Source organism: Myxine glutinosa, chromosome 1, assembly GCF_964187855.1.
Source record: "Myxine glutinosa chromosome 1, kmMyxGlut1.1, whole genome shotgun sequence".
Classification (NCBI taxonomy): domain Eukaryota; kingdom Metazoa; phylum Chordata; class Myxini; order Myxiniformes; family Myxinidae; genus Myxine; species Myxine glutinosa.
The window spans coordinates 115,227,392-115,244,197 of NC_136261.1; the positions used below are offsets into that span (position 1 = coordinate 115,227,392).

The 16,806-nt window shown below is 46.1% G+C and overlaps 1 protein-coding gene across 1 annotated transcript in view; it reads left to right on the forward strand.

Moving 5' to 3' along the window:
- The first annotated feature begins 5,206 nt into the window (after positions 1-5,206).
- The window catches only part of LOC137427791 (phospholipid phosphatase 3), a 46,563-nt gene continuing 34,963 nt past the window's right edge, over positions 5,207-16,806 (forward strand). Inside the window, exon 1 of the mRNA XM_078776347.1 lies at positions 5,207-5,372. Within this exon, the coding sequence (XP_078632473.1) occupies positions 5,309-5,372 (64 nt within the window). The 5' untranslated portion in view covers positions 5,207-5,308. The remainder of the gene's footprint in view (positions 5,373-16,806) is intronic.

Genomic DNA, 16,806 nt, shown 5'->3' on the forward strand with positions numbered 1-16,806 from the left:
TCGGTTCTTCTGATCATGTGCTTGTCACAGTGGACATCTCTCTGGCCATTCTCAGAGAGCCTCCTCAGCGTCGACGAGTCTGGCATTTCACTCAGGCCGACTGGGACGGTCTTCAAGCAGCCATCAATCGTCTGGATTGGTCTCCCATCTCCACTGCCTCTGACATCAATTCTTCCTGGGAATTCTTCCAAAGCAAACTGATCTCTCTCATGCACAGATTTATCCCATCTCGCCTTCAGTTGTCTTACCTTTCCTCCCGTCCATGGTACACTGAATCTTGTGGTGAGGCAGTTGCCCTGAAACAACTTGCCTTTGCCTCTTGGAAGGCTAATCCAACTGAAGGCAATCTCAGTTCCTTCCACCAAGCTCGGAACAAGTGTGTGTCTACCCTCAGGAGTGCCAGGAAGCACTATCTCTCCTCACTCAAGAATGAACTCTCAAACCTGTCTCCTTCCTCCAAATCCTGGTGGCGTCTGGTCAAATCCGTTTCTGGTGTTTGTTCCCCCTCCATCCCCTCCCTTACCTCAAATGGCCACACAGTTGACATCGCACGTGACAAAGCCGAATGCCTCAACTCTGTGTTTGCCTCAAAATCCTTAGTCCCAAACCCATCTCTCTCTGTTCCCACCTTTCCCAGTCGAACCCAACTGCTCCTGGACTCTGTGTCCTTCTCTCCTGACAAGGTGGAGGAGTTTTTGTCAAACCTCGACTCTGATTCTGCAACTGGACCAGACGGCATCAGCCCACGGGTCCAAAAATCCTGCTCTGCCGCTCTATCTCACCCTCTCTCTGTTCTTTTCACCCTATCTTTTGCTCAAGGTCATCTGCCAGCATCCTGGAAATCAGCAAACATTTCCGCTTTACACAAAAAAGGTGCAAAAACAGATCCTTGCAACTACAGACCAATCAGCCTGCTCCCAATTATCAGCAAAGTCATGGAATCCATCATTGCTTCGGATATGAAATCTTTCCTCTTCTCCAATGGCTTGATCTCTGATCATCAATTTGGTTTCAGACCAGGTCACTCTACTCTGGACATGCTGCTTCTGCTGTCTCAACAATGGATGGAGGTCCTCAATGCCAAACAGGAAATCAGAGCTGTCTCCCTTGACATATCACGTGCCTTCGATATGGTCTGGCACCCAGCTCTGCTCACCAAACTCTCCTCCTATGGTATCCATGGAAATCTCCATGCATGGCTTGCGGACCTCCTCTCTGGTCGTAGTCAACGTGTGGCCCTGAATGGATTTCTCTCATCTCCCCTTCCTGTTCAGGCTGGAGTTCCCCAAGGCAGTGTGCTGGGCCCTGTGCTTTTTCTGGTCTTTATCAATGATCTCTCCGACTCTCTGGAAAATCCTCTCTATCTCTTTGCTGTTGACTCCACTCTCTGCCGCTCCATTCATCTTCCCTCAGATCGGCAGTCTGCAGCCTCCTCACTCTCTGCAGACCTGGACAAAATCACAGACTGGTCAAACAAGTGGAACATGTCTTGCAATCCTGACAAATCTCACACTCTTACTATGTCTCTCCGAAAAGATCGACTGGACAACCCTCCCATCTACTTTCTCAACAATCCTCTCCAAGAAGTTCTGTCGCTCAAGCTTTTGGGTCTCACTATCTGCCATGATCTTTCTTGGGAAAACCACATTTCCAAGCTGGCCTCCAAAGCCAGTCGCCGACTGGGCATCCTCCGTCGTGCGAAGTCCTTCCTAGGCACACCTGAGCTCCTCACCACATACAAGGCTTTCATCCGCAGCTCAATGGAATACTCATACTCAACTATGGGCCGGTGCTCCTGCCTCACACCTGGCTCAGCTTCACGCTGTTGAATCCAAAGCTTTCAGAATCATTGGAATCTCCCACGATGAAGCTATCTCTGAGGGCCTTTCACTCACTCACCGCAGGCAGGTAGGTGGTCTTTCTGTCTTCTACCGACTCCTCTCCGGCCTTGCTCCCCCAGCTCTCTCTGTGCTCTGTCCCCCAAATATTCCTACAGGTCGCACAATATCTGCCAGCCACCCTCTGATGGTTAAACTGCCGAAATCTCGGCTCTCTGCTCACCTTCACTCTTTCATTCCTCTTTTCTCCCACCTCTGGAACAAACTCCCACACTCACTTCAATCACACTCCTCCCTCCAGGTCTTTAAAACAGCTGTTCACCACCATCTCTTATCTTCCCCCATCCAAAACCTTGATCTTTTCTACCCCACTAATTCACCCCAGATCCACCTTGTTTGAAATTCCAACTTCTTTCCTGGAAGTATTGGCAGTGTCCATATGTTTTAGACCTCTCCCACCGCCCCCCCCCCCTTCCCATGCCTCCCCCCCAAAGCCCTCTCCCTCCCACAGTTCTCTCGATGTCTCCATGTCTCTCGGTCCCTGCTCTCAAATGTTGTGTTTGTGTCCTTCCCCCTCTCTCCCCATCTTGTCTGCCGCTCCCGATGTTATTTGTTTTGTGTGTCTGTTTGTCTTTCTGTGTGATTAATGTTCGCTCTTTCACGAGCCTCGATCTTGTATACAAAAAAAAAAAAAAAAAAAAAATATGGCCGACTGGCGGCCATTTTGTTACTTAATCATGCCCCTAACCATTTCTCTGACTTGCATGGTCCGACTTTGCTCAAACTTGGCACTGTTTCAAGTTTCATCAAAATCGTGTGTGTAGTTTCAGAGAAGAAAGCAATTGCCTATTCGGGGGGTTAAACCTGGGCCCACTTTGACCCCTGGTCGACCCACCCCAATTAGACCCCGATTTTTAAAATGCCCTGAACAAACTTGAGTTCCAACACACCAAATATCATTTTAGCCAAGTTTGGTCACAATCCCATCAGCAGATTCGAAGAAGTTGCAAGTGTTTACGGACGGACGGACGACGCGCCATCCCACATGTTCCCCAGAACTATTTTCCAGGTGAGCTAAAAAATAGGTGGTCAACGCACCTGCAGGAAAAAAAGTAGGGTATGGATGAAGGTCTATTGCAGGAGTCCTCCTTCACTTTCTCATCTAATTGCTCTTCTTCGCCTTAGACTTATATCATATTATTTTCTTCCTCCTCTACCCATTCTTCCTCTGCATTGTCACAGGCAGGGTGCTCCCTCAATGTGTGAGTGCCGTCCGTCAGATGAACGTTAAACTGGGCGTCCCATCTGCCAGGATTAGTTGGTGGACGTTAAATATCCTATGGTGTCCTTCGTGAAGAGTAGGCGAGTTATCGCCGGCACCATGAACAAATTACAAATTCCTGCCTTAACCAGCAGGGGGCACTGCATTAGCAGCACGGCTGAGTGCATCAGCCCATGTTTCCAGATTGTTACCCCACAGTCACATGGTGCTACCCCACAGTATTGTGCTGCGTACGAATGAGGAAGAATATTATTGGGTAAAATGCCAAGGGCATACAAAAGGCCCCTTTATATAAGGGTATGTGGCAAAGTAGAGAGAACAATGGACCTTCCATAGTTTATAGAAAATGTCGAACAATAGAAAATAAGGGACATTCAAAATATCTCGTGTGCATGCTGGACTACCCTTGTGTTCTTAGGAGGAACCAAGTAATGCTCTAGAAAAGTTAACATAAAGGGGTGCCAAATTTGATTCATATAGCAGTATAGCTGCATGAAGAAGTAAATGTATTTTATTTGCCAGATGTAGGACGCCCCTATGTAGGAGGATGGAGGCATGGGAAGGGGGAAGGGAGGATGGAGGCATGGGAATTGGGGGGGGGGGGGGGGGAGGATGGAGGCATGGGAATGGGGGAGGTGGAGGCATGGGAATGGGGGAGGTGGAGGCATGGGAATTGGGGGGGGGGGTGTGGGATGAGGCATGGGAAGGCAGGTGGGGGTGTATGGGGGAGGTATAAAACACATGGACACTGCTCGGACTTCCAGGAAAGAAGTTGGTATTTCAAACAAGGTGGATCTGGGGTGAATTAACGGGGGTAGAAAAGCTCAAAGTTTTGGATGGGGGAAGATAAGAGATGGTGGTGAACAGCTGTTTTAAAGACCTGGAGGGAGGAGTGGGATTGAAGAGAGTGAGGGAGTTTGTTCCAGAGGCGAGAGAAAAGAGGAATGAAAGAGTGAAGGTGAGCAGAGAGTCTTGATTTTGGCAGTTTCACCAGAAGAGGGTTTCTGGCAGATCTTGTGCGACCTGTAGGAATATTTGGGGGACAGAGCACAGAGAGAGCTGGGGGAGCAAGGCCGGAGAGGAGTCGGTAGAAGACAGAAAGACCACCAACCTGCCTGCGGTGAGTGAGTGCCTGTGGGCCTCACAATCACAATGAGCTTCATCGCGGGAGAATTTTTAAGAGGGTTTTCTTAACAAAACTCAAGAATGCATAAACAGAGGTTGCTGGAATTTGGAACACATAACCACGATGTACAAAGCATTTACTTCTGAAAATTGCAGCCGATTTCGTCGTTTCCAGTGGAAGCCGAGAAACGTATTTTTAGTTAGCGCTTTGGGTCTCCCTTTGATTCCCTTCTTCGATCCCGATCCCCTCCAAAAGTGCAATCTTCCTCCTCTTGTTCATTTTTCTTTGTCTTAGAGGGAACATTTTTGTTTTAATATTAAGGTCCTTTTATTCGGATCCATTGAACAGTTCGCGTCCGAGGCTGTTTCTTCCTGATACGTGAAACACCCTGCAACCCATGCTTACAGAAAATAGACTTTTTGAAACGCTCGCCGCATTTACCATCCATTGACCATTAATCATGTAAGTGTTTAAAAATATCCATGGGTCGGTAAGGCTGTCTATGTTGAAAGTCACGTGCCAATTGCTCAAGCGGTTGCGGAGAAAACAGCGAATAAACGTGAAGAGTGAAGACGTAAGGTCGGAAGAAGAAAAAAATGACGTCATTAGCCGACGTTCCACAACATTGTCAAGGATGGATGTGGACGCCAATTATTACTTCTGAATATATGACAAGATATTTAAAACGCACAGGTAAATGTTATTTGGCGTCATAATACTATGCTCGAAAAACCGAAGCAACTACTAATACATTTCTGGTAGCTACAACCGCCAATCGCACCGCTTCGCTTGTACGTACATTTCGAAGCGGTGTATAACCTAAGTGGCTAAGTGTCATTGTCGGTTTTTATTATTTGAAACCAAAACGACATCTTGATTATTTGAACGATGCTTTCAGTTAAAAGTGTAAATAATATTTGCTAAATCGACAGAATGGATGTGCAATTAAGAGGAAGGTGTGGCTTTAGTTAGAGTGGGCGTGGGTTAGTCTTGCGGAATGGTGTGGAGGTGTGCACACCTATCTGTTGCCATCGGGCACAGGTTAGTTGGCCGGTAATCGGTATGGACTTAGGGCGCGTCCATCCTGTCGTTTCCATCTGCCTGGACGTTCTCTGTCTGATCCTCGGTCAGTCCCATTGTTTTTGTGTCTGCCAGCTTCCCTCGCGTGTCCCCGTGTGGGTTTGGGACCATTCGTAATGCTAATGGTAATGAGACACCGTGGGGTCGTGAGCTGGTGATGTACTCGCACATGATACAATTGGTCTCCGTGATTTGAAGATCGTATGGTCCCTCGGTTTATGAGGTAAAACCTATGAATCACCGTTTGTTTTATCGTCCATTCTTCCTTGTACCGAAAAGCCGGCGCACACTGGCTGAACCAACGTAACAAAACCGGCTGCGACGGTCTGTGGTAATCGTGAAAGGTGTTAAGAGACGTTAAAATTGTGGAGCAGGTGTCGGAGACGTTGATTGCGGGGAAGGTGATGCACAAGTGAAGTTTTGAAAACGACCCTCTCGAAGGCCATGGGTGGATACAAGAAGGCAACTTGCTTGTCGATGACGCTTCCACCACAAACGTGAAACAGCGAGCATTATGATTTATGAACATGCACAGAGTTCTTGGAACAACAACAAAAAAACCTGCATTCAAGGAAGTCTTATCAGCGGGTTGCCTTGCAGCTTGCACTGATATCTCTACTTGTGTAGATTGTGAAAATGTAGTAACACTAACAGGGCCGGTCATTCAGGGAAGGTGAAGAAAATGGAATCCTTGATACACATGATGTCTAAACCAAGTGAATGCATTTTATTACCCTCCCAGGAGGAGAGGCTATTGCATTTGAGTTGTTTGTCACGGCAAATTTTTACATTTTTTTTTTCCCCAAGTATGTTGATCACTCCGGTTTGTGTGTGTTTGTCTGTCCGCTCACTTATACTTGCCGACAGGTCACAATTTGAAACCGATCTTCACGAAACTTCACCAAATGGTAGAGTTCGTGGTCCGACAAAATCCTATGTTTTTGAGGTCAAAAGGTCAACATAGGCCAAAGCTCAACTACTTTTTTTTAAATTTCTAAAATCTTCAATTTAAATCCGATTGACTTGAAATTTGAATAGGATTTACATATCGACTAACTGAATTCAACCACTAACTATTTTTTAGTTCATCGTAGCCCAAAACGTCAACATAGGCCAAAGGTCAACCACTTTTCACCCCTCAGCCCAAATTTGGCTAAGGGGTGTTGTCGTCCGGGTGTCCGTCAACTTTTAGTTTCCATCAATTTCGAGCAGAACGGCTTGTCCGATGAAATCCATTTTTGCAGTGTGTTGGGGTTGAGTAGAGGAAGGTTCTTTTCGAAAATGGGCGCGCTGCGATTTTCAATATGGCCGCCACGGCAGCCATCTTGAAATTGGTTTCCACCATGCATGGGCTGAGGGGTTTCACATTTCTAAAATCCTCAATTTTCATCCAATTGACTTTAAATTAGAATAAGATTTACATATCGGCTTACTGAATTCAACCACCAACTATTTTTGAGATCAGCATAGGCCAAAAGGTCAACATAGGCCAAAGGTCAATCACTTTTTGAATTTCTAAAAGCCTCAATTTTCATCTGATTGACTTGAAATTTGAATTGGATTTGCATATCAGGTCACTGAATTCAACCACCAATTATTTGTGAAGTCAAAAGGATTCTCTATTGAGTGCCATTCTGCTCTGTTCTGTTTTGCCAAGTGTCGCTCCATGAGTGATTTTTCATTTGTTTGTTTGTCCGCACAGAATAAATATGATTTTCTCTGCAACCGTTGGTCCGATCGACAGGAAATTTTCACGATAGGTGCAACTCCACCTGTATAATTTAAAAAAATACTTATGACGTCATAGGTCACGTGGTTCGGCCGCATTCTTGGAAAAACCGAAAAACTTTGTACCTCAATATCTCCGAAAGCGCTGAAAAGAAAAAATTGAGACATGGCTCAATGTAAAGAACTCTCCATGGGGAATAAAATATGTTAATGATGATGTCATAGTCACAATTCTAGAGTCACTCCATTATGACGTCATAATTCAACAAGCACAAAACTGCGTCATGTAGGGATAAATTGGTGGAGGAAAAAAATGATGACATCATTGGTCACGTGGTTCTGCCACAATATTTGTTTTAACACAAGCTTTGAAAAAACACTGAAAACACATCCTGGTGAGGGTCTGCAATCTCTGATTGCTCTTTATTGTTTTGTTTGTTCTTTTGGGTGATAAATAATTGCAGTTATTACGTTTATGAATTGAAATTGGTATCGATACTATGAGAGGTGTGTGTGCATGTGTTATTAATGATGTCCTACTTCCTTCTTGGGATGCAGTGCAATAATTGGTCTTTATTTTGATTCCCACCACCACTGAAGGTGGATGGAGGTTGTTTTCACCCCTGACTGTGTTTGTCTTTGTCTGTTTGTGAACGGGATATCTCAAAACGCTGTTGACGGATTCGGACGAAATTTGGTGGTGAGGTTGGGTATGTGACAAGGACGAAATGATTAGATCTTGGTGAAGATCTGGATCCCAATTTGGAACTGAAATTTTTAAAGAGACTCTTTACCATTGAGATCGGGCCAAAAACAATACATAGCACGATATGTCAACAACCTTTGGAAGGATTCAGACCAAACTTGGTGGACATGGTGTGTGCGTGACAAGGAAGAAGTGATTTGATTTTGGTGAAGATGTGATCCGGATACGAGAATTTTGGAAATTCATATTGATTCTTCACCATTGAGTGATAGGGCCAAAAACAATATAGAGCACGATATCCAAAAAGTTGTGGATGAATTATGACAAAACTCATCTGATTCTGTTTATCAAATATTGTACCAGTCCTCCCTCTATGCACTGTGGTGTTTTGAGTGCCGTGGACGTCATCTGTGCTCTACCGCTTGTCTGTATGGGTCTGAATTGCCACAACATTGGTTCTTCACGTAGCCACAGCTGTGAACAAATAATCACCTCTCCAAGTCGACTTAAACTCTTTCCTGTTCTTCCTCTTCCATTTCTTCCAACATCCTTCTATCAGGTGTTATCGCTTTTGTTATTTTTTCTCCTGGTAATTCATTCTCCCCCATTTAACGTTATCCCTTCCCTTGTTCTTTAGCTTCCCCTGCTGGCCCATTGTGCTTTAGTTAGTTGTTATTATTGGTTATTCGATATGCTGTTTTTTTCAGGGGAGTGAGGGTGTGGGGAGGGGGAGTGTTGCCTCTGCTTTTCTATTGTCTACAATAAGTTATTCACATTTAGTGAAGGTGATGTGACTCATTCAGTTCCTCGGTGCAAGCAATTGTGCTCTAAATTTGACCATTCGAGAAGATATCTTCCACACGCTTATTTATATGGTTATTCGTGCTCAAAATTGTACGAGTCCTGCCTTGAGGCCACAACAAACGCCACCTTGATGTGTGTGACAGCATTTGTTTTCCATCAGAGGCAAATGGCATTTTATGCTAATTTATCCAAGTCAGCAAAGCATGCATACAAACCTATTATCATGGGTACATACGCTTTGGTGCGCTTAGCTTTGAACTGTCTAGTCTGGCTTTGAATCCCGACCGAATCGACAAATTCCAGAAATCCCTGCTTTACCCTATATACCGGGGCACTAAATGAGCTGCCACTGCTGTGCTCTCAAGCAAATGATGCAAACCAGCAGCCACGTCCTATATGCAAGAGAAGAAGCTCGGTACCCTTTGTTACATCTTCCTGAACGTTTATCTCTCTATAATGCAAGCAATCTCTGTGTGTCTGTCTGTGTGTATGTCTGTGACCGCTGTTTCTCGACAACCACTGGGCCGATCTAAGTGAAACTTGCCAGGTATATTGCTGGGGACCTGAGGATGTGCCTTTTCAAGGTTTGCTATTAATCGGACAAGTGGTTACCAAGTTATGGCAAACACATACAAATTTATTTAGCAAACACATACGTTTTGTACGTGAACGAAGGAACAGCGAAGGACGAGAGCGAAGGAACAGCGAAGGACGAGAGCGAAGGACGAGAGCGAAGACCGAAGGAACGATGAAAGTTTTAATTTTTCTTTGCACGTACGGTCAAGCTACAGCGAAGGAACCACGTGTGTGTTTGTTGTTCTCTTCTCTTTGTGCTTTTCCTTGCGATGAAATTGCAAAATGGCAAAATATGTTGGTGCTAATTGAAGAATTGGCCATTAAAACTAATTTGTGATTAATCGTAACTGCGATATGCGAACTTCCGGACAGTGAGGCCTTATTTTTGGTACGTACGTCAACGTACGTATGTCCACGTACTTACCTCCCCGCACGTACGGGCACGCACTAGTTATTTTAAATATAGGTTGTTTTGCTCTGTGAAGAACATAATGCAAGTCACATTTTTGCCTCGTCATCTTTCTTTTCTTGTCATGATTGATTGTCATGGGGCCCGCAAGGCTAACCCCTGCTCTAGCGGGGAAAATGGCCTTAAAACGATCATTCATTCATATATATTCATCTTTCTTTTCTTGCATGTTTGTTTATATAAACTGATATGGTGAAATGTCACTTGAAAAAGGAAAAAAGTTTGCAAATCTGCTGCTTTCACCAGCAAATTTTGCAGTCATTGTAAGAAATGGCTCTGTATCCTTACTCCTCAGTTAGAGTATTAAATGCAAACGTTTTATTTGATTTTATTTTATTTTGAAAGACGGCTGGTGGAGACAGAGAAGGGGAGAAGCGACCTGCAAAGAAGCAGATGGCATCAGTGGTTGGGTGTGGAATCAAATTGCGTTCGCTGCAAATGATAATTATTTGAGGTTATTAACATAAGGGCATTTATGGAGCATGAAGTTTCCTTTGCTCAATTGTCAGGTGTGTCAAGTCGCTATTATAGTTTTCAATGTGTCTTTGTCTTTGCACAACGAGAAAAAAATAGGACCACTGGACCTGTAGCTTATATCTGGGCCTTGGCTTAATAGTTTGATCCAAATTTGGTAGCATTCTGACTGGTGGGTCTGGGAAAAAAGATTTTTGAAGGAATTTACTGAGTCGGCCTTTTTGACACACTTCCGGCCACGTGACTGAAACGAGCTTTGCATTCCCTGTTACCAGTCAGGAGCGGAGCCTTGCTACCAAATTTCAGGTGGATCGGCCCAGCGGTTTCGCCGGAAAAGTCAAAATAGGAGACGGATGGATGGTGCACGATGGCAATACCTTATGTGGAATTCCAATTCCATATAAACTAAAAATTAAATCTGGGCTTGAAAGATAAATGACAGAAATGAATAAATGGTGGATGGAGGGAGAGGGGAGAAAACACTAACTTGCTGGATGGGTGAATTTGGGGAGGGTTAATGAGGGTACAAAATATGAGTGGGGATGGGGATGAACTAATGGTTTCTGAGCTAACCAATAATGAAACAAAGGTATTGAGGAAGAAGAAGCAGTATGGGAGAAAATTGGAAATGAGGGTAAAGGGATAGTAAACATTTTAAATTGTGATTTACATTTTTAGAGATTAGACTTGATGGAGGGGGAAAAAAAGGCTATCACTGGCAACATGGACTGAATGGGTTGATTAATGATGAATCAGTGACAAATCAATTTTGTGTTTTTCGCTCCCTGGAACGTAGTTCCGGGGAGCTTATGGGATGGCGCATGGTCCGGCCATCAGTCCGTAAACATTTGCAACTTCTACAAAACCACTCATGTGGTTGTGACAAAACTTGACATATTATATTTGGTAAGTTGCAACTCAAGTTTGTTCACGGAATTTAAGAAGTGTTCAAGGTGTGCACAGAGGGAGCTGCAGATGGAGGAAATGTTGAGTTGGATCTTGGAGACGGCGTGAAGCTGGAAGGTGTGAAAACATTTTGCTACCTCGGAGACATGCTGAATGGAGAAGGTGGATCAGACTCGGCAACGGTTGCTCGAGTGAGATGTGCATGGAAGAAGTTTCGGGAACTGAGTGGCGTGCTGACGAGGAGGGGAGCGTTGTTGAAGCTGAAGGGAAAGGTGTATGCTGCATGTGTGAGAAGTGTTATGATTTATGGGAGCGAGACATGGATAATGAACGTAGAGCAGCAACGAAGGCTGGAAAGGGTGGAAATGCGAATGGTTCGGTGGATATGCGGAGTATCGTTGAGAGAGAGGAAGACAAATGATGAATTGCGAAAGATGATGGGAATAGAGCCTGTGATGGATGCTGTGAAGAGGAACAGGTTGAGATGGTTTGGTGATGTGTTGAGGAAGGATGAAAGTGACTGGTTGAGAAGAGTGATGGAAATGAATGTGGAAGGAAGTAGAGGACGGGGAAGACCGAGAAAGACTTGGCTAAAGATGGTCGAAGAAGAAATGTGGGCAAGGGGGTTAACAAGGAGAGATGCAGAAAATAGGGCAAAATGGAGAAGATTGTGTTGGGGACCGCAAGGCTAACCCCCGCTCTAGCAGGGAAAATGGCCTTAAAATGCCTGTTGTTGTTGTATTTAAGAAATCGGGGTCTACCGGGAGTCAAAGTGGATCCAGGTTTGACCTCCCCAAAATTGGTATTTGCTTTTTCCTCTGAACCTACACACACGATTTCAATAAAACTTGACCACAACCTTAATCACCCGTGATGTACCAAAGTTTGTTCACGACATTTAAAAAATCGACCCTAAAGGGGGTCAATGGGGAGGTGCTCCCCCAAAGTAGGTATTTGGTCTTTTCTCTGAAACTACACCCACAATTTCAATGAAGTTTGACCACAACCTTCATCACCCATTATGCATCAACCTTTGTTCACGGCATAAAAAAAATAATCAGGGTTTAATGGGATGTGTGGGGCGTTTGACCCCCTAAAATAGGTATTTGCTCTTTTCTAAGAAACTACACACACAATTTTGCTGAGACTTGTTCACAACTTTCAACACCCGTGATGTACCAATGTTTGTTCAAGGCATTAGAAAATTTGGGGTCTGAGGAGGTATATGGGGTTGGGAGAGGGGAGGGGTCTTGCCCCCCCCGCCACCCCAAAAAAAAATTTTTTTTTCAAAGCTTTGTGATTAGGTTAGTATGATTCTACATGCTGTCCTGTCTTCTAGCAACTATTGAAATTTATTTGAAATACCTTTATGTAGTGCGGTATACTGTTTATTCTACCAGGAGAGCACCAGGGGTATTTCCCCTATTTTTCAGTTTGATCTGTTTCATAGGTTTTCACAGGCACGGTGATTCATCAATACGTGTGTCATTCCTCGGATGGACGTTAAACGGTTTTCCTGTCTGCTTACATTAGTTGGTGGATGTTTAAGACCCCACGGTGTCCTTTGTGAAGAGTAGGCGAGTTATTGCCGGCACCATGGCCAAATTCCAAATTCCTGCCATAACTACTGCTGGGACGGCAATGGCAAACCGCCCAGTATAACCGTGGCCAAGAAACTGCTTCGGCAGCACCGAGGCACTGTGACAGAGTATGTGTTACATATTTAGGGGAATGTATGTGAATTACTATTCAGGTCTTTGCTTATCAATGTGTAGTCGATTAAGGGTTGTTGTGGTTGGAGGGTCAGGAGCCCTTCTGGAAAAAGAGACCAGAAACGGAAGAAGAAAGACACGAGGGAGAGAAGCGACGAGGATTCTTCTTCCTCGCCCCGCTCCGACGAGAGGTGGGATTGATATTGAGCCGTGTGGAAAAGCGGCGTTCCCGAGCCCGTCTGGCGAGAGGAGTTACCGGGACGGATACCTGCCCGGTGGACACGTCAAGCTGCCGTGTGGCCGTGCACCGACCCAGCGTCTGGCACCGTTCGCGGCACCATCTACAAAGACGCGTACGGGTCGCACGTTGGGGCCTAACACGCGTTGCAAGCGGCGTGTGGCTTTGCCTGCTGTACAGTACCCGCTTCGCGTGGCCAAGAGGGGGCTGCAACCTTGGTTCCCGGTACGATACGATACCTGCCCGGTGGAAAAACGTCCACCCGGGGTTCGTTCAACCGCCCGAGTGCGGCGAAGCCGACCATCATCTTGGTCAGGAGGGGCCCAGAGACATTGTGAGGGACAGAGACCAAAGGGGGTCGTGAGTACAAAAGGGGACACACGTATGTAAGATGGCCATCTTAATCATCTAGGGGATTGATTGTTGAGTGTGAATTGTGGATGGTGGATTGCTCGGGGAATATATCCTTGATTGTATCATTGAAATTGTATGGTATCATTACCATTGAAATATATCATTGAAAATCAGTTTTCTCTTGGGTGGAATTCCTAGGGATTGCGTTGCGAAAGCGCATATATAATACCACTGTCTGGCGAAGTTCCTCTCACGGTCCGGGGGTCACCGAGACCAGGTAGTCACCGAGGGGACCACGTAACAGAATTGGGGGCTCGTCCAAATTACGATTTGCGGATTCGCAATTGGGTCTACGTCCGGGATCTAAAATTGTATAAAATAATAAAATAATATTTTTATTAATTAAAATTTATTAATTAAGTATTAATTGGTAAATTTTTGGGGAAATTGGGGGTAAAGTATTGGGTGAAGGTTAACAGGTGTTAACGATAGGCACCATGGTGTTTGTGGCACAGAACTTTGCGGTAACCCCGAGTGAGGCACAGTTCCGAGCGTTACTAAAGTCGGACCTCTTGAAATTGGCCAAACATTTTAACTTGGAGGTCCGAACTAATTTGAGGAAGGCAGAGTTGCAGGCCACGGTGATACAATCTATGGTGGGATTAGGAACATGGGACGAGTTAGCCTGGGAGTGGCTACCCGAAGAACCAGAAGATGTTGAGCTCCGGAAACTGGAGTTGCAATTACGGAGCCAGGAACGGATCAAAGAAGAAGAAAGGAAAGCAGAAAAGGAAAGAGCAGAAGAGGCAAAAATTCAGGAATGCCAGGAAGAGGGAGAGTGAGACCCATGTGGAGTTTGCCAGAGTGAAAGAAAACATGTTTGATCGGTGGTGTGAGTCAAAAGGAGTCGGGAAAGACTTCGAAACATTGCGTGACTTGATCCTGGTGGAGGAATTTCAGCAGTGTGTCCACGAGGACATCAAAGTGTACCTGCAGGAAAAGAAAGTACCAAAGTTGTGGGACGCAGCCACCATGGCAGATGATTATGCCTTAACCCACCGAATAGGGGTCCACGAACCTAACTCCTCGCCTAGACTTCAGCAGGGGAGTTATGGAACACCCGGTGCGGAGAACGACCTTACATGGCGGCGGCCTCGAGATGATTATGGGGACAACTATGATACCCCAACTGGTAGAAATCAGAGGGCTACGGGCCCAAGACAAACTTATTTTCCGGGGGGCCCGAGGCAGACCACGAGTTTTTCCTCCGGGCCTACTTGCGCTTTTTGCAAGAAACCTGGACATGTGATGTCCCAATGTTATGCCCTGAAAAAGGAAAATCAGGAGCGGAGTTCGACTAGGACGACTCCAAATGCAATGGCCATTGTGAGAAATCGCCATCAAAAGGGTTACCAACCATTTATTTCAGAGGGGTTTGTGTCACTGGATGGAGCCTCGACTAACCGGAGACCGGTTAGGATATTGAGGGACACAGGGGCACATCAATCTTTAATGCTTGAAGGCATTTTGCCATGGTCCGAGGAGACGGCAACGGGGGATAGTGTTCGTTTACAGGGGATCGGGGGCGGTGTTAGTGCTCCACTTCATGTCATCCATTTGGAGTCCGATTTGGTGTCAGGACCGGTCACCGTCGGTTTACAAGCCACACTTCCTGTAGAGGGTGTATCTGTGGTTATCGGGAATGATTTGGCCGGGGGTCAAGTTTATGGTAACCTGAGGGTTGGTAAAGAGCCCAGCAGGGAAAATAACACCACACCAGCTCGGGATGGCGACAAAAGTACCAAGTTATTTGTAGGGGGACTGAACTTCAAAACAGAGGAAGAAGTTCTGACCTCTGTCTTCAACAGATATGGGCCGCTGGTGGAAGTGCGGTTGGTAAGAGACAGGGAAACGCAACAGTCAAGAGGGTTCGGCTTTGTCACGTTTGCAAGCACAGAAGACGCCAGAGAGGCAGAGAAGAATTGGAATGGCAAGGATTTGGAGGGTCGGACCATAACAGTAGGGAAGGCATTTCGTAGGCGTCGAGAGGTCTACAGGAGAGTACAACTGGGCGGTAGTTTTGGTGGTGGCCGCAATCAGTATTATTATGGAGGCTCCCTGAGTTACGGCAGCTCCCGAAGGAAGGATTGTCAAAGTAGTGGCCGAGAAGGAGACCGCTATGCATGGGACTACAGTGACAAGCGGTCCCACCATAATTATTAGGGAAGTTCTGAAAAGCTGAAGCACTGAATGCGGCGGAGCCGCCGAGCCAAGATTCCTACACGAATTAACCGTGAACGCCACGTTCCTAAAGGCGTCCATGTAGTGAACTTTCATGCACGGACTAACCGTGAACTCCACGTTCCTCAAGGCGTCCATGTAGAGAACTTTCCTGCACGGACTAACCGTGAACTCCACGTTCCTAAAGGCATCCATGTAGTGAATACTCGGCTTGGCCTCCCGGAAAAAGTACTATCGAGTTGCTTAACTTTGGATCTTTGATCAACCCCTTAACCTTCATTCACAAGAAACTGACAGTCAGTCAGAGGGTCATGAGATGGAGTTTGGCTTGGCAGGAGTCCAACGGGAAATTGAACATGTAAAGGGCAGGGACAATGTCGTTGCTGGTGCTTTGTCCAGAGTGAATTACAATTGAAAATCTCTGGGGGTTTTGTGAAATTTTGATGCTTTATTTTTGAGTTGTGATAATTGTTGCCCAGGGGAACTGATGATTTGGGGGTTGAGTTATCTGGTTTGTTTATCCAAGTTGGCCGGCAAAGAAAGTTTTCACTGGGTTCAAACTTTCTTTCTTGAAGGGGGGGAGTGTTACATATTTAGGGGAATGTATGTGAATTACTATTCAGGTCTTTGCTTATCAATGTGTAGTCGATTAAGGGTTGTTGTGGTTGGAGGGTCAGGAGCCCTTCTGGAAAAAGAGACCGGAAACGAAGAAGAAAGACACGAGGGAGAGAAGCGACGAGGATTCTTCTTCCTCGCCCCGCTCCGACGAGAGGTGGGATCGATATTGAGCCGTGTGGAAAAGCGGCGTTCCCGAGCCCGTCTGGCGAGAGGAGTTACCGGGACGGATACCTGCCCGGTGGACACGTCAAGCTGCCTTGTGGCCGTGCACCGACCCAGCGTCTGGCACCGTTCGCGGCACCGTCTACAAAGACGCGTACGGGTCGCACGTTGGGGCCTAACACGCGTTGCAAGCGGCGTGTGGCTTTGCCTGCTGTACAGTACCCGCTTCGCGTGGCCAAGAGGGGGCTGCAACCTTGGTTCCCGGTACGATACCTGCCCGGTGGAAAAACGTCCACCCGGGGTTCGTTCAACCGCCCGAGTGCGGTGAAGCCGACCATCATCTTGGTCAGGAGGGGCCCAGAGACATTGTGAGGGACAGAGACCAAAGGGGGTCGTGAGTACAAAAGGGGACACACGTATGTAAGATGGCCATCTTAATCATCTAGGGGATTGATTGTTGAGTGTGAATTGTGGATGGTGGATTGCTCGGGG